Source organism: Nerophis ophidion, linkage group LG04 (genome assembly GCF_033978795.1).
Source record: "Nerophis ophidion isolate RoL-2023_Sa linkage group LG04, RoL_Noph_v1.0, whole genome shotgun sequence".
NCBI classification, from domain to species: Eukaryota; Metazoa; Chordata; class Actinopteri; order Syngnathiformes; family Syngnathidae; genus Nerophis; species Nerophis ophidion.
Genome location: NC_084614.1, coordinates 15,537,704 through 15,556,652, shown reverse-complemented (window position 1 = coordinate 15,556,652; position 18,949 = coordinate 15,537,704). Strand labels below are relative to the sequence as shown.

The 18,949-nt window shown below is 40.4% G+C and overlaps 1 protein-coding gene across 1 annotated transcript; it reads right to left on the bottom strand.

The window, feature by feature from the left end:
- Positions 1-1,792: 1,792 nt before the first annotated feature.
- On the bottom strand, positions 1,793-10,818 carry rpl11 (ribosomal protein L11). The gene is made up of 6 exons (XM_061897211.1): positions 10,691-10,818; positions 9,805-9,955; positions 6,548-6,654; positions 4,713-4,844; positions 4,433-4,543; positions 1,793-1,872 (listed from the first exon to the last, which is right to left on the bottom strand). The coding sequence occupies exons 1-6, from the start codon at positions 10,694-10,696 to the stop codon at positions 1,843-1,845; spliced, it is 537 nt and encodes a 178-aa protein (XP_061753195.1). The 5' UTR covers positions 10,697-10,818; the 3' UTR covers positions 1,793-1,842.
- Positions 10,819-18,949: the final 8,131 nt, after the last annotated feature.

Genomic DNA, 18,949 nt, shown 5'->3' with positions numbered 1-18,949 from the left:
TATTTTCCACCATAATTTACAAATAAATTATTTAAAATTCCTACAATGTGAATTCCTGGATTTTTTTTTCCACATTCTGTCTCTCACAGTTGAAGTGTACCTATGATGAAAATTACAGACCTCGGTCATCATTTTAAGTGGGGGGGACTTGCACAATCGGTGGCTGACTAAATACTTTTTTGCCCCACTATATATATATATATTAAATTCTATTTTGTTACTTTGAAGTTACAACCCCCGGGTGCTGTTTTGAATTGTTTTTGTAGTTACTTTATTATTTCTTAACTGTTTGTAAATGTTGAAATTAATAAATAACAATGTATTATATATAAAAAAATTAAAAAGTTGGTTTCAAACATGGTGCCTTGTTGTCACGTATAGGAGAAGTTGGCCATACTCTCTTCATACACGACTCTGGTTCCCAGGAGTCTTTACGCCACCTGGCTAAGGGGGAAACTTTATATATAAACATGACAAAGTTAGAGACTCATCTCACAGTTGGCTGTGGTCATTACTCAGGCCACAGGACCATACCGGAACCATTGTAGGGGAACTTAGGGGCGGGGGCCACGGGATATGAGGACATGTGTTGTGTGTTGGACACCAGGAAGTGGAAGTCAGAGCCCGAATATAAGGCAGAAAAAGACAATAAGTGTTCTTAGTGTATTATTAAGCTTCGAGTGCACTAACTGATAGGTGACAAGTTGGGCACAAAACAGCTGTGGTCACAGGTAAATAAAACATGACCTGCAGCAGTGTTTTTTGTTCCTAAACGACACTTAGCTACTAAATAATTTGACTCTCCTATTTAAATATGACCTAAATACTGTATTGTCTTTCTCCGTCGCAACACACTTTTTCACCACTTGAGGCAGTAGTGCATCAGTTGACTGGGTGACGCAGGACAAGTACAAACAATCAGAAGAAGTCCGGAACAAAACTTGTGAAGTTCAAGCCCAGAATGATGATCAAAGTACTAAAGCCGTACTTTAATTAACTTGATACATTATAATTTATTTTATCACTTTATAAAATCTTTGTAAATATAATTTATTATAAACTGCATTAGATTTTTTCACAGTAGAATTTGCTTTAGCACATCATAAAATGAAAGTGAAAATATATTTTAATAAATTGCATATTTGATTACTATTTATTTTCGTACTCAACCTGAGACATTGATTGGCATGTTGTATGAGCTGTTTTTTGTTGCATAATCTTTAGGTTTCACATCTGCAAGTAGGTTAGATACAATTATTGAATACAACAGACAAGTGTAAGACTAAATAAATGGGTTGTACTTGCATAGCGCTTTTCTACCTTCAAGGTACTCAAAGCGCTTTGACACTACTTCCACATTTACCCATTCACACACTGATGGAGGGAGCTGCCATGCAAGGCGCCAACCAGCACCCATCAGGAGCAAGGGTGAAGTGTCTTGCTCAGGACACAACGGACGTGACAAGGTTGGTTCTAGGTGGGATTTGAACCAGTGACCCTCGGGTTGCGCACGGCCACTCTCCCACTGCGCCACGCCGTCCCTAATGGTGACGTTAATATTTGAGTGGGCTCCTTTGTACTGGGAAATGTCAAAAAGGTTGGGAATGCCTGCTCTTGAGCATGATGTGAAGTTAAATCCATTATGAGTTTATTGGCTAATTCAGCATAATTACACATTAATATCTAGTTTAGCAGTGTTTCAAGGCTGGACAGTCATTAGAAAACATTTCTCATTAGCACATTAACTCTTTATAAGTGTGTCTTTTCATCATAGAAAAATTGGACAACAATATTATTTTCTTTTTTTATTACTTTGTGACAAAGAGATGAAAAGGCAGTCCTTTACTTTCCAGGGAGGATGATGCCATCATACTGGAAGAGACAAATAACACGTGTTACATGAGACAGTTTAGACAAATCCTTTTGAAGGTACCTCAGGATACGGTTTACATTGGTTCCGTGACAGCTCGTGCATCAAGACTTGCACAGTAATCCCTCGTTTAGAGTCTAATGGGTTCTGGGCCTGACTTCGGTGAATTCATTTCCAATTAGTAGGAATTTTTTTATTATAAATAGAACATTTAGATAGAGCAAAAAATAACTGACTTTCTAAAAAAGAATTTTTAAATCATGAAATTTAAGTTCAATTAGCCATGTTTATGCTTTAAAATGCTCAATTCAGGAAATTTGCATATGCTTTAAAAACTGTGATAGATCCATCCATCCATCTTCTTCCGCTTATCAGAGGTCGGGTCGCGGGGGCAACAGCCTGAACAGGGAAGCCCAGACTTCCCTCTCCCCAGCCACTTTGTCCAGCTCCTCCTAGGGGATCCCGAGGCGTTCGCAACGTGTCCTGGGTCTTCTCCGTGGCCTCCTACCGGTCGGACGTGCCCGAAACACCTCCCTAGGGAGGCGCTCGGGTGGCTTCCTGACCAGATGCCCGAAACACCTCATCTGGCTCCTCTCGATGTGGAGGAGCAGCGGCTTTACTTTGAGCTTCTCACCCTCTCTCTAAGGGAGAGCCCAGCCACCCGGCGGAGGAAACTCATTTCGGCCGCTTGTACCCGTGATCTTGTCCTTTTGGTCATAACCCAAAGCTCATGACCATAGGTGAGGATGGGATAGAGTGCAGCTGTAAACTTTATATTTAACCGATGCTTGACCCCTCAAAACATCCAATTTAGCAAGTAAAATTCCTTAAAAAATCCCAAATATTGAATGAAAAACAATACAATACTATGTAGTACAGACTACAGTAGTTTTATGAAGTGATGTAATAGTAATGTACAGCATTTACCTTAGCGAGCGGACTTCTATGGTATCTATTTCCAGCTGCTTCTCAGTCAATCACACAAGCAGCAGCTTGTCTTTATTTTACTGGACAAATATATGCTGTTTAGATATTATTTTAACGTCCTTGGCTGACATTATGGACTCATTCTGCTTCAGTATGGAGCAGAGCTACGGTCCAACTGCTTCACCAAGTTAGCTCGCTAGACACCATCATGTTTTTGAGAATTTGTTTCTTTAATGCTATAATCATCATCTCAGGGATGGGAATGAAGATTTAGAAAATCTGCTGAAAATTTTATAGTCCTAAAACATAATTTTTGAAATCTGTTATCTTGGGATGCATTTCCTGCTATTTTTAGTCAAAATCTAACAATATTCTCCTGACTTAAATTTCACATTTATTAGCAAATATTTTCATAAAAATGTATGATTAAATTTATGTATACAAGTTTACACATATATCAAATTATTGCACACTTTTGGATTATAAACAAAAATAAGCCCACAAATGGATTAACCAGGATTCAAAATTAAAAAATTGATTGGTGTGAGAGGAGCCAAGTCAGACGTGGGAGGCTTCGATAGTTGATTTGAGGCTGCATTTGTGACGATGTTTGACTTCAGCTTGAAGGCAGATCCCAGTGAAAAATTAAACTCACTTTACTTAGATGCCTTGCCGATTTCGCGTGGTCAAAGAGTGCCACCTTTCCCCGAGATCCATAGTTCACAATGTCCTTGCAATATAAGCACTGAGCACGTCCCGGTTCATTGCACTTTGCAATGAAATCGCTGATCAGTTCGTCTACTTCTACGATATTGTTGTTAATTTTCACCTTCAGTTTGATAAATATATCGAGCCATGCCCAGTTCCACTTGTTTCTCACGCCCTTATCGATATCTTTCGCTAATGAAGCATTCCTATCTTGAATAAGCTTAACCATGTCTGAAACTGTTTTGTCAATAAAGAAACGTGTTAATTGAGAGCTACTGTGTTTTCTTTCTAGATTAGTTGCCGATAAACACAACAAATATAAACAGAATACGAGTTCAGAAACGCTCACAATAATTGAGGATCAGGGACTAGATATTGTCGGCAAACGACGCGTGCAGACGCCTATAACGGGCAATGTCATTGGTTGATGTCAGCTGATAGTAGACCTAGCCAATCTGGTGCCTTCACACATTGGCATTATATTTTTCGCGGGAATTCTCTGCCTTGTACTGATAACTAGGTCAACGCAGACACAAAAACCATGAGTACCGAACCCCCCTCTATAATTTTCTCCCCGGAGTTTACAACGATTAACAGAAATGACCGTGGCGGCGCCAAAATCGGCGGAATTCCGTGGAAAAATTCCCATCCCTGTCATCTGCTTCTCAGCACTGTCATTCACATTATTTCTTCCTATGGTTAGAAAAACCAAGTTGTGCTTATCATTAGCTGAAAGCTATTGCTTCAGAGTAAAACCGGATGTTTTGGTGGGATCTTACGGGGTTTGCGGTGACATTCGCAATGCCAACTCACATTAAGGAAACTCCTGACCTAAATTTATGTTTGCAACTAAAATCATAATTAGTTGAGCGACAGCTAGTAACCTAAAAACTAATAAGCAGAGGCACTATTTTAAAATATACTTACTTTCTGCTGGAACCAAATCATAGACTCGTCTTTGCGGATGCGATGCCTGAATCCGATTCGGCCTCGTTTCTTTTTCTTGTCAGCGATGCTGAAGCCGGGGCGACCTAGAACCTGCACACAGACCAGAGCACACACCAGAGAGGGTATTTCAGAACTTCAATCCCATTGAGTAAAACAATCAACTCTCGACTACAGCAAAATGCATTCAGTACACAAACACTACATTAAATGAACTGAGCAGCTGCACGAGAAGGATGTGTGAAATGCAAGACTGCTTTACCACGTAGAAGTCCAGTCCGTAGATGCCGATGCTGGGGTCGTACTTGATGCCCAGATCAATGTGCTCCTGGATGCCAAAGCCGAAGTTTCCGGTGTCGGAAAAGTTATTCTTTCTCAACTCGTACTCTCGCACCTGCAGAGTGCAGCAGAGTGAGACAAGATGAGTGGTATGAAAAGGTGAGGATTAATACATAAGTCAGCATGGGTGTGTTAAAGCTAGGGGGGGTGAATATTACATGCTTTATCAACATTAGGGGTGAACTGATCTGATATTGACAACGATCTGCATGTAAAATTTCCTAACTATGCCGATACAAGCTGTCCTGCAGCGTGTTTGATTGGGCAAAACTGGACAGACAGTTATAATCTAAATGGCCTTCAATAAATACAAACAGTAGGGCTTTTCTCGCGCATCAGTCAAGTCATTTACAAAAGGCAAACATGCTAGGCTATGGCTACTAGCAGCTACACACTTGATAGCACACAAGCTAGACATATGTAATAGGTGTTCTTCATTAAAAAAATATTACTTTAAAACAGCAAATTTGTCAATATAAACAAATAATATATATTAATTTCTTTCAAAAAATTTGCTTTTGAAAGAAACCAATAGACAAATGACAAGTTTTGCTTAAATTGGATCAAAACTATATTTTAAATGACACTGCAGATAACTAAATGAAGCGCTTCCTCTGGGAGACAAAACTGCCAAATAAAATACCCCTTTACAAGAAACGTAGCATGCAGATGAACTCCAGCATTGAAATCAATACAGTGCAAACTTAAATATTTTGTCCTAAATACTTCTGTTAACAAAACTGTAGTATTGTATCCCATCAATCCATCCATTTTCTACCGCTTATTCCCTTTGGGGTCGCTGGTGCCTACCTCGGCTACAATCCATGCAAATATAGTCCAACAGTGTATAGGATATCAAAAATACAGTAATCAGTAAACGTGACCACATTTTTACTGATCCTTTTCTTTGGTACTCCGAACTTGTAGAGATGTAACAATTAACGGTATTGATGATAACCGCACTAAAACTCCCAACGGTTAGCATGACCATTTTAAAATCACAATAACGGAAAAATCGAGATTGGTAAAGACACTTTGATAAACTCAAGACTGATTGGCGCGAGCTCGCTGGCTTAAATACTAACATGTAAACAATGAACCATTAACGTCTGTCCCCATTAAGAAACAACATACCCCAATATAAACTTATATAAAACACATTACTGTCCAAGCAACTAAGACATCCAATTGTGCACATTGAACCTACAAGCTGTGCTCTCTTAGAACAGTGATAACTATATAGTGACATGAATAAGGTGTTTTTACAGCGCATTCAAGGACCACTGAACAGAAGACACAATTCCCGACAGAAATAGATTTTATTTGTCGCACACTTTTCATTTAAATACATCTTAAAGTGCAACAGTACAAAGCAATATTCGAAACAATAAAATATTGACACAAAAACATCATTGGTGAAGCATAAGAAACAAAACATGCAAAATGTCTCTTTTGTGTGTTTATTTTAGTTATTTAAAAATAACTTTGTCAAAAGATTTCAGTGTGTGTTTTAGTACTTTTTGATCACATTCAACAATACCGTGATACGAAATGTTCAAAGCGTTACATCCATAGGTTCTATCATCATTCATACACCAAATTATAAATTGTGATATAATCGTTATCGCAGGAGGCTGCAATATATATCTCGATATACATTTTTGGCCATGTTGCCCACCTCCAACTGACATTTATGACAACGGGCAAGTGACAGAGACATTAAAGCTAGCTACTACTGGGAGTGACGCACAAACGTACCTTGAGTCCTTTCTCCAAGATCTCCTCAGCTTTGGCACCACGGACGGTGCAGTGGACAGCAATCTTTTCGTTTCTGCGGATGCCGAAGGATCTCACAGTGTAGCGGGCTGCAGGTAACAAACAGAAGTAATTTGAAACAAACACCCAAAAAAAAAGGCACTCATCCTGCATACGGCTTGTTGTCTGGAGGTTGATTCTTTGCATGGAGTGAGAAGAGAAAGTCAAAATAAAGAAATTTTGGATAAAAGAGGGAGAGTCACCTGGACAGTATGGCAGTTATATGGACTTTTTCAAAAGGGACCAATGTGGTCTGTAAATGATGCAAGGTGCTTGTCGCCGCTAAGACTGGTAATACCACACACATTGCACAGCCCTAAATGTAAACAAAATTGGCTGGAGAAAAGCATAGACTACGATGAAACCTTTTTAGCGTGAAATATATCGCTGTTAAAAGTTGATGATTGGATCTTCGAGGTCACAATACATGGAAAAATAGGAGCCCGTCAATCCTAATTTGGTCCTAAGCCTTAAAGCCTGATAGTTCGCAATTCCGCATCCTTAGAAAAAACGCTCCAGTCGGTCTTTCTTCGCTTTGCACCTGCATTTGCCCGATGTCTTCTTGGTAGTAGCATCATGTTTATAGTAGGGCTGGGCGATATATCGATATACAAGATATATCGCGGGTCTGTCTCTGTGCGATATAGAAAATGAATATCGTGATATTCGAGTATACGTTCTCAAGCAGTTGTTTTTAGCTGCTGGCAGTATACTACAGCAGGGGTCGGCAACCCGGAGCTCTGGAGCCGCATGCCTTTAGCGCCGCTCTAGTGGCTCTCTGGAGCTTTTTCAAAGATATATGAAAAATGGAAATGAGGGGAAAAAAACATTTTTTGTTTTAATTTGGTTTCTGTAGGACAAACATGACACAAACCTCCCTAATTGCTATATAGCACACTGTTTGTATTAAACGTGCTTCACCGATTCGAGTATTTGGCGAGCGTAGTTTTGTCCTACTAATTTTGGCGGTCCTTGAACTCACCGTGGTTTGTTTACATGTTTAACTTTCTCCAACTTTCTAAGACATGATTTATACCACTTCTTTTTCTGTCTCATTTTATCCACTATCTTATAACGTTGTGCATGAATGCACAAAGGTGAGTTTTGGCGATGTTACTGACTTAGGTGGAGTGCTAATCAGACATATTTGGTCACTGCATGACTGCAAGCTAATCGATGCTAACATGCTATTTAGGCTAGCTGTATGTACATATTGCATAATTATTCCTCATTTGTAGCTATATTTGAGCTCATTTAGTTTCCTTCAAGTCCTCTTAATTCAATTTATATATCATGACACACTATCTGTATGTAATATGGCTTTTAATTTTTAGCGGCTCCAGACGGATTCGTTTTTGTATTTTTGGTCCAATATGGCTCTTTCAACATTTTGGGTTGCAGACCCCTGCACTACAGGCTCTTTTCACTCTGTCTCCTTCTCACAGACAGCAAGCGCACAAACATACACACACGACACATACGTGTACGCCCTCGCGGAGCAGAGAGGTAGCAGACGGGGTAACGTTAGCTGTGATGCTGGCGAAGCCGTGTGAGTGGTGATACGAGAGAAAAAAGGTGCAAATGAAGGAAAAATTAGTTCCCCAAGAAAAACAGCAGGGGGTCCATCGTCTGGCGGTGGTTCGGCATCAAGTGGGAATATGTCGAATAGACACACTTTAATTTGTCAAGTGTGGGGCACAAGCGTTGCTACCAAAAGTAGCATTACTGCTAATATGTAGCATCATTTGAAAAGTCACCTGCTAATAAATACGGTTTTGATCAATTGACTTAATTGTGATTTCCTTCTCTGCATGAAAGTTTAAAATGAGCATGTATTAATGCAGTATGAACAAGAAAGTTTTAAAGGCCTACTGAAACCCACTACTACCGACCACGCAGTCTGATAGTTTATACATCAATGAGGAAATATTAACATTGCAACACATGCCAATACGGCCGGTTTAGTTGACTAAATTGCAATTTTAAATTTCCCGCGAGGTATCCTGTAGAAAACGTTGCGGAATGATGACGCTTATGTTGACGCGTGCTTGTGACGTTATTGGTTGGAGCAAACATTTCAGGCCAGCACCACACGGCTAAAAGTAGTCTCTTTTCATCGCATAATTACACAGTATTTTGGACTTCTGTGTTGCTGAATCTTTTGCAATTTGTTTAATTAATAATGGAGACGTCAAATAAGAATGCTGTTGGTGGAAAGCGGTGGATTGCAGCTGCCTTTAGCAACCGAATCACAGCCGGTGTTTCGTTGTTTGTTGTGAAGCTTTAACACAGAGCAGTCAAGCAAACATGTTTCTCTACGTCAACCAGCAAGTTTTTGGATGGGAAAATTGTGATATTAAGTCGGCTCTTATCAGAGACTTCAGTGGATTATGCGACCTCCTCCTGCAGCTCATACAGGCAGCTGTGATCTTGGCCCCTCGACTTCTCTCAGAGACACTGGCGTTCACCGCAGCCATAGGACTTACAGGTATGACTTTAGAATTTCACTAAAACACTTAACACAATAAGCAGATAAGGGATTTTCCAGAATTATCCTAGTAAATGTGTCTAATTACATCTGAAACGCTCCCACTGCCGCCGCCTGGAGCCCTTGTCCCCCCCCCCTATTTTTTTAGTGCTTCACTCTAACTTTCCTCATCCACGAATCTTTCATCCTCGCTCAAATTAATGGTGAAATCGTTGCTTTCTCGGTCCGAATAGCTCTTGCTGCTGGAGGCTATGATTATACACAATGTGAGAATGTGAGGAGTCCTACAACCTGTGACGACATGCGCACATCATCTGCTACTTTCGGTAAAGGCAAGGCTTTTTTATTAGCGAACAAAAGTTGCGAACTTTATCGTCGATGTTCTCTACTAAATCCTGTCAGCAAAAATACGGCAATATCGCGAAATGATCAAGTATGACACATAGAACGGACCCGCTATCCCCGTTTAAATAAGAAAATCTAATTTCAGTAGGCCTTTAACGTAAACACAAAGAATCATCATACTGCTGTGATGCTGACGTATACGTGTGACGTCACGGGCTGTTAGGAAATAGGCTAAGGAAAAATATCGAAATATATATCGCGTATGGAGATATGGCCTAAAAATATCAAGATATTAAAAAAAGGCCATATCGCCCAGCTCTGATTGCCGCCTACGATGAGACGTATCCAAGGTTCCATGTTAGCTGACCTTTGGAGAAGACGGGGGTCTGCCCTGTGAGCTGCTCCAGCACCTTGGCGGCTCTGGTCAGCCTGTCGCCGCTCTCGCCCACGCAGATGTTCAGGCAGAGCTTGCGAATGCGCAGCTCTCTCATGGGGTTCTCCTTCTTCTCACCCTGGTCCTGTCACATGAAGTAGAATGTCAGCCACAAAGTGACAACTCTTTTGACTTCCTAACAAACGTTTTTTGGGCTCGTGGACTTAAATGACAAGGACATAACATCTCGTAGGCGCGAGTCGAGTCCTACAGACTCCCAACCATCACGTGTGCAGGCAGGGAACATCATCCATTTTCTACCGCTTGTCCCTTTTGGGGTTTGCTGGAGCCTGTCTCAGCTGCATTCGGTACACCCTGGACAAGTCGCCACCTCATTGCAGGGCCAACACAGATAGACAATATTCGCACACTAGGGGCAATCAACTTATCACCAGGTGCATGTTTTGGTGAGGTGGGGGGAAGCGAACCCACGCAGTCACGGGGAGAACATGCCTGTACATATCCCCGCTAGTAGCTTCCTCTCATAGCACAAACATACATTTTAAAAGTCTCCACTACGTCACCATTTTAACGCACTCCGCTGTCATTAGCCACACATTAAAAATGTTCAAATACTCTTCTTGACGGCTCATTTAAAATCCGAACTTCCATTTTCCTTCAACTAGCACGTTAGCATTAGCTCTTTTCAACATTTGCCGGTCGTCAAACGCTTCAATCGAGAAAATACAACGAGGGGTATTTCCAACATGACCGCGTCTAAGCCACCGTGAGTAAAAAAGTCATTCGGGGATCTTTGCAGCTCCGATGATGGTGGATAGCTACAGTGTCGCTAATTCATATGCTAGAAGTCACCACTCACCGCCATGTTGGAGCAACAAAAGAGAACGAAACGCTTCCGGTGATAAGTTTATATACTGGCGTGTGACCCGTACAGGAGACCGGCAGAGGACGGCGCACGGAGAAAAAAGGTTCCGCTGTCGTGTTGTTAACATGAACACTTCCGTATTTTTGTAGTGAGCAACGACTTTAAATTGTTGCAAAGAATAAGCGTGGTCAAAATGAACTCTAATTCTCAAAATATTTGGTTTGGTCAAACTCGTGTCATGTGAGTAGTTTGTGTTGTAAAAATCCACTGAAGGTGAAGTGAAGTGAATTATATTTATATAGCACTTTTCTCTAGTGACTCAAAGCGCTTTTACATAGTGAAACCCAATATCTAAGTTACATTTAAAGGCCTACTGAAATGAGATTTTCTTATTTAAACGGGGATAGCAGGTCCATTTTACGTGTCATCCTTGATCATTTCCTGATATTGCCATATTTTTGCTGAGAGGATTTAGCAGAGAACATCGACGATAAAGTTCTCAAATTTTGGTCGCTAACAGAAAAGCCTTGCCTTTACCGGAAGTAGCAGACAATGACGTCACCCGTTGAGGACTCCTCACATCCTCACATTGTTTTTAATGGGAGCCTCCAACAAAATGAGCTATTTGGACCGAGAAAACGACAAATTCCCCATTAATTTGAGCCAGGATGAAAGATTCGTGTTTGAGGATATTGTTAGCGACTGACTAGAATTAAAAAAAAAAAAAAATCAAGTTTAAAAAAAAAAAACGCGATTGCATTGGGACGGATTTAGATATTTTTAGACACATTTACTAGGATAATTCAGGGAAATCCTTTATCTTTCTATTGTGTTGCTAGTGTTTTAGTGAGTTTAATAGTACCTGATAGTCGGAAACGTGTATCCACGGGTGTCTTGAGGCCAGTGTCTGATGGAAGTCGACGGCAGCTGTACGGACGGCACAAGCTCAGCTGATCTCCGGTAAGTGGCGACTTTTTACCGCAATTTTCTCACTGAAAACTGCTGGTTGACAAGTGGTCGGGATCCATGTTCGCTTGACCGCTCTGATCCATGGTGAAGTTTCACCTCCGGGAATTTTAAACAAGGAATCACCGTGTGTTTGTGTGGCTAAAGGCTAAAGCTTCCCAACTCTATCTTTCTACTTTGACTTCTCCATTATTAATTGAACAAATTGCAAAAGATTCAGCAACACAGATGTCCAAAATACCAACCGAGCTCCACCGCCCCACAGTAACAAACATTTTGTTATACTTAATCTCTATACCTCTATTACTTTTTAACTGTATTTATTGTTTATGTATGTACTAATTATCTACTTAGCCATTTGTCCATTTATTGTTTTATTCACTGTAGTGTTACAGATCGAGTAAAAACAAAGTGTTATGCTATCCATCCATCCATATTCTACCGCTTATTCCCTTTTGGGGTAGGGAGGCGCGCTGGCGCCTATCTCAGCTACAATCGGGCGGAAGGTGGCGTTCACCCTGGACAAGTCGCCACCAAATCGCAGGGCCAACACAGATAGAATGCTATGATACAGATAAATAAGCTATGCTTCCTCCTATTGCTTTTTGCAAATGCTGTAATAAAAGACTGGAAATATATGATGTATTATATTAAAATCATATGCATGTTTGAAATAAACTAACTCAAGTAGGGCCTGGGGGTCATTTGCGGCCCACTACTAAAATTTTTTACAACCTGTGGCACATTCTCAACACATAGTTAAAAATAACATGAAAAAGTGGATTAAATATGTTAAATTCAAATCATTGTTGTTATGAATCATTGATCTATTCCCGTTTCCAATTACTTTACATCAAATATTCCACTTTCAAATATTTTTTGGAGGAAATTATTGCATATCTGGTTGGTCTACATCCATTTTCTTAGCGCTTGGCCCTTTCAGGGTGACGGGGGGTGCTGGAGCCTATCTCAGCTGCATTCGGGCGGAAGGCGGCGTACACCCTGGACAAGTCGCCACCTCATCGCAGGACCAACGCAGATATTGTTTGCCGTACAAAAAACAAGTTTTCTTTGACAAACATAAAACAATGATAAAAACGTATTATCGGCATATAGATCGGAAGTTGATCTAGACACTTAAGAGTTGAAAGTAAAAAAATGTATTTCTTTTTAACACTTTTACAATAATGAATCAAAACCAATTATTGCTATAACTCCAATTATTCCACTTTAAAAATATTTTTGGGGAAAATATTGCATATTTTGTGTGTTTGCCAAACAAAACAGTGTATTGACAGTAAGTGCATAAAACAAAAAAAACTAAACTTTATATTGGGTTGCATATTGTTGAAGTAAAGTCAAACAACAAACAACAGTAAGAATGTAAAAAAAAAACAGCCAAAAATGAAATGTGTATATTTTAACTACGATTGTCACAATTCCCAAATTCCAGTAGTCGATACTAATTTCTATGGATTCTGTGATTCTCTATACTTAATCAATACTGTTATAGAATTATCATAAATAACAACAATATTTTACATGCTAAAAAGAACAGCAATGTTGTGTAGCATTCAAGAACAAACAATATTGTTATTAATGTTCTTTCAATATGGTGGTAGTGTGATGTCATCAAGTCTGCTCCGCTGCTCACATTCTGGGGAACGCTCTCCCTGACCACCTGAGGGCACCTCAGACTGTGGATGCTTTAAAAAAAGGCTTAAAAAAAACATATTTAAAAAAAAAAAAGCCTTTTTATAGACATGCATGCTGGTCCTAGCTATTGGGCTGTTTCTAGTTTTATATTTTATTTATTTGTATTATCTTTTTACTATTATTATTATTACAATTTTTTTCACACTGTGGCACTTTGAGGTTGTTTGCTCAACATAAAGTGTTTTTTTACTATTAAAATCTATTATTATTAGTCGAGACCCAGGATGGACCGCTCGTCGGGACCCAGGATGGACCGCTCGCCTGTATCGGTTGGGGACATCTCTACGCTGCTGATCCGCTTGAGATGGTTTCCTGTGGACGGGACTCTCACTGCTGTCTTGGAGCCACTATGGATTGAACTTTCACAGTATCATGTTAGACCCGCTCGACATCCATTGCTTTCGGTCCCCTAGAGGGGGGGGGTTGCCCACATCTGAGGTCCTCTCCAAGGTTTCTCATAGTCAGCATTGTCACTGGCGTCCCACTGGATGTGAATTCTCCCTGCCCACTGGGTGTGAGTTTTCCTTGCCCTTTTGTGGGTTCTTCCGAGGATGTTGTAGTCGTAATGATTTGTGCAGTCCTTTGAGACATTTGTGATTTGGGGCTATATAAATAAACATTGATTGATTGATTGATTATTATTATTTTTAAGTCATTTGTAACAAAATAGACTAACAAAAAGGTTGAAATATATATTAGAAGACACATCTTTTGTGTTTGTATTTGTTATTTGTATCAACATTTCAGCCTTTTCTCATAACTTTATGCCGTTTTTTGCCATCTTTTCAGTTTTTCTGCATATTGTTACTGTTTTTGTTTCTACAATGTGCTGTAAAAAAGGGCTGCATTCAGCAAATTGCCCCCAGGCCACACTTTGAACACCACTGGTTTACTTATATCATCAGGAAGGAAAAGAGACTGCTAATTGTGTGTCTCCCTAAACAGTGTGGAGCAGCTCCACTAATAATCACCTCCATTACGGTAAATAAAGAGCATGTTTTAATACTTCGGATATCATTATCAAGTAGCATTATCACTGGAGGACGAGGCTAAACATGTTACACACCAATAAAAGCAGGAGCAGGCATGCTAATTGCTCAGCTAACCGCTAAACAAAGTTTTTAAATATTTGGTAATGCAGTCTGCTGAAAATGGTGGAAAGCGCCACTCTCCTTAGCAACTGATGCTGTGGTCAATGTTGGAATTGCCACAAAACACATTTTCAGACACTCAACACTCAGCCACAGCTAAAGTGGATAGTGCACGCGCCAAATTTGTCACGTTCCGTGTGCCATGTAAACCGCGATGAATGTTTAAAGCACCGTGAAGCTGCAAGAATGAGAGAGAGGAAAGCTGCGTCGTTACCAGTGATAAGAAGCTGATTCTAAACAAAAGAGCGCGTCGTAGCGCATATTTAGTCAATAAAATGTACACACAACACTATATATTTAATCACTTATTTTTGGGCATATTAGGGGAAGCTGAGCTTCCCTTGCAGTCTTACAGCAATCACCACTGATGTGAAAAAAAAAATCCAGGAATTCACATTGTAGGAATTTTAAAGGATTTATTTGTAAATTATGGTGGAAAATAAGTATTTGGTCAACCATTCAAAGCTCTCACTGATGGAAGGAGGTTTTGGCTCAAAATCTCACGATACATGGCCCCATTCATTCTTTCCTTAACACGGATCAATCGTCCTGTCCCCTTAGCAGAAAAACAGCTCCAAAGCATGATGTTTCCACCCCCATGCTTCACAGTAGGTATGGTGTTCTTGGGATGCAACTCAGTATTCTTCTTCATCCAAACATGACAAGTTGAGTTTATATCAAAAAAGTTCTATTTTGGTTTCATCTGACCACATGACATTCTCCCATGTGCTCTCTGGCAAACTTCAGACGGGCCTGGACATGCACTGGTTTAAGCAGGGGGACACGTCTGGCACTGCAGGATTTGATTCCCTGTCGGCGTAGTGTGTTACTGATGGTTACGTTTGTTACTTTGGTCCCAGCTCTCTGCAGGTCATTCACCAGGTCCCCCCGCGTGGTTCTGGGATTTTTGCTCACCGTTCTCATGATCATTTTGGGATGAGATCTTGCGTTGAGCCCCAGATCGAGGGAGATTATTGTGTGTCTTCCATTTTCTGATAATTGCTCCCACATTTGACTTTTTCACACCAAGCTGCTTGCCTATTGTAGATTCACTCTTCCCAGTCTGGTGCAGGTCTACAATTATTTTCCTGGTGTCCTTCGACAGCTCTTTGGTCTTGGCCATAGTGGAGTTTGGAGTCTGACTGTTTGAGGCTGTGGACATGTGTCTTTTATACAGATAACGAGTTCAAACAAGTGCCATTAATACAGGTAACGAGTGGAGGACAGAAGAGCTTCTTAAAGAAGAAGTTACAAGTCTGTTAGAGCCAGAGATCTTCCTTGTTGGAAGTGACGAAATACTTATTTTCCACCATAATTTAGAAATAAATTCTTTAAAATTCCTACAATGTGAATTCCTGGATTTTTTTTTCAAGTTCTGTCTCTCACAGTTGAAGTGTACCTCTGATGAAAATTACAGACCTCTGTCATCATTTTAAGTGGGAGAACTTGCACAATCGGTGGCTGACTAAATACTTCTCTGCCCCACTGTATACATACATTTATGTATATAAATGCCACACCTGTGCATGAATCATGAAATTGTAGTACAATACACAATGACAAAAATAACATGTCATCATTAGAAACTGGCTGTACTTTGCAATAAAACACACAAAGCCGACAAACTTCATTTGGCAGGTTTGGGATTTTATTGCTCCACCGACAATGCCACAAAGTTTGTTTTCCCCCTGCAAAATCGTTGCAATCAGTATTAGTCCGCCCTTGAACGGCGAGCTCCGGTCTTGACAAGTAAAGAGGAAGGGTGCTGAACATTTGCTGCGGTCGGTCCAGCGGGTCTCCCACCAAGCTCTTGCAGCGGCCACTAGACGCGTTCCCGACTACTGCGAGGAATCAAACATCATTCCAATTCCAAAAAAGCCACAAGCTGATCACCTTGAAGGGTTTACACCTGTGGCTTTAACACCTGTACTCTGTATGTGCATGGTGGCAGAGACTCAGTATGCTCAGCAGCTGGACTTAGAACACCCCCACACTAGGATTTTATTTGTATACTTTTCATCACGAACACACTGCAAAAACTGAAATCTATGTAAGATGAAATATCTCAAATAAGGGTGATATTTGCTTATTTTCTGTCTGGTAAGATAATTCTTCTCATTAAGCAGATTTTATGTTAGAGTCTTTTACTTGTTTTAAGGGTTTTGCTCCTAAATGATCTCAGTAAGATACTACAGCTTGTTTCTGACATTTTATGACCTATTTTGGGTAAAATATGCTTGAAACTATTTTTGTCCGAGTGTCCAAAACACACCCAGCAATGGTGCACAGGAAGGCGGGGAAGAAGAGGGGGAAAAGGCGGCCAAAATGTTCATAAGTCCCAATTGTGTCCAAAATACCTCCCCGGATCCCAGGCCCACGAGTCCCGCCACCGGACACACAAATCCCGGGATACAAAAAATTTCCAAAACGCACCCAGCAAAGTCCCACGGGAAGTAGGGGGGAAAAATTTGAAAAGTCGGCAAAAGTCCTCCAAAATTTTCTGAATACCTACCAAGGTTCGAGTCTCAACCGGGTTCGAGTTTGAGTTTGAGTGCACACTCGAACCCGGGTGGGACTTTTGAACATTTCACCGACTTTTCTCACTTTTCTCCCCACCTCTCCGTGGGACTTTGCTGGGCGCGTTTTGGACATTTTGGGCATCCCGGCCGGCGGCAGAACTTGTGGGACTCGAACCTGTGTAGGTATTTTGAACATTTTTGGGACTTTTGCTGACTTTTCCAACTTTCATCCCCCCTCCCCATGGGACTCGGCTGGGTGTGTTATGGACATTTTGGGCATCCCGGGACTTGCATAAGATTTTATACTTGTTTTAAGTGTTTAGGTCCTAAATGATCTCAGTAAGATATTACAGCTTGTAGCTGTGATTTGATGACCTATATTGAGTAAAACATGCTTGAAACTAGAATATCAAATGTTGCAAAGCTGTGTCATCAACACTCACAAGTATAAAACTACTTTTTAAAAGTAAGAATTTCTTATTTTAAGAACGTAAAACAAAATCATGACTTTGACACAATTGTTTCTCATATTAAAACAGATGACAGCCAAATAGACTGCCGTTTTATTTTCAAAGAAACAATAGAAAATACGTACTCGTATAGTAGTACACTTATTAGTGAGAATATACTTATTTTAAGGTATTTTTGGGCTCATTGAAGTTAGCTAATTTTACTTGTTTTGAAAAGTCTCGACAAGCCAAATTTTCTAGTTCTATTGGCAGATAATTTTGCTTAGTGTAAGTAAAATACCCCTCATTTTTGTATTTTTTTTTCTTGTTTTTGTACACTGACTTTTTGCAGTGCATAACAAGCGGAACTCAGTAGAAGCATTTAAGTCTCACCTTAAAACTCATTTGTATACTCTAGCCTTTAGATAGACTCCCTTTTTCGACCAGTTGATCTGCCGTTTCTTTTCTTTTTCTCCTATGTCCCACTCTCCCTTGTGGTGGGGGTCCGGTCCGATCCGGTGGCCATGGATGACGTACTGGCTGTCCAGAGTCGGGACCCAGGATGGACCGCTCGTCCAGAGTCGGGAACCAGGATGGACCGCTACCTGTGTATCGGCTTGGGAGAGCCCTGCGCTGCTGATCCGCCTCCGCTTGGGATGGCTTCCTGCTGGCTCCGCTGTGAACGGGACTCTCGCTGCTGTGTTGGATCCATTATGGATTGAACTTTCACAGTATCATGTTGGACCCGCTTGGCATTTATTGCTTTCGTCCTCTCCAAGGTTCTCATAGTCATCATTGTCACCGACGTCCCACTGGGTGTGAGTTTTCCTTGCCCTTATGTGGGCCTACCGAGGATGTCGTAGTGGTTTGTGCAGCCCTTTGAGACACTAGTGATTTTGGGCTATATAAGTAAACATTGATTGATTGATTGAATGATTGATTGAACTCCAGCACTCATTTTATGGATTGATATTGTCTGGGAATTGTTTTAAAATCCAGCTAAGTGTTTTAAAGACTAAACTTCCCAAAGGAATATGTCTTGTCAGGGTGTGAATCTTTTGGGCACCTAATGATTTGAGTCGACTCTGATTCCTGGGGTGACGATTCCATTCAGAATCGATTTTCCATTCAACAAGATTCAAACCGATTCTCGCGATGTTTTATTCGGTTCAATAGCTAGAATGAAACTTTTTCAAAACAGGGTACAAGTTAGAAAAGCTCTATGTCCTTAAATGTATATTTTAAAATGGATTCTTATTTCAAATTTTTTTTTTTTAAATAGATAATGATGAACCAATATAAAATTTAGATGAACAGGAATCGCCATTCGGATGTCAATCAGGTTTTTTTGTGTATTTACCTTTTTCTAATAGATTTTTGATAATTATGAATAATGCAGAACAATATTTTGTGAACCCCTAATATTTATGCATTATTGTAACCAACATTTTT

Bases quoted from the DNA above. Each gene is read 5' to 3' on its own strand.
- rpl11 (XM_061897211.1), bottom strand. The intron at 6,655-9,804 runs GTCAGCTAACAT...TGTTACCTGCAG, and splicing joins GACCCCCGTCTTCTCCAAAG to CCCGCTACACTGTGAGATCC. The intron at 4,845-6,547 runs GTACGTTTGTGC...TGCACTCTGCAG, and splicing joins TCTTGGAGAAAGGACTCAAG to GTGCGAGAGTACGAGTTGAG.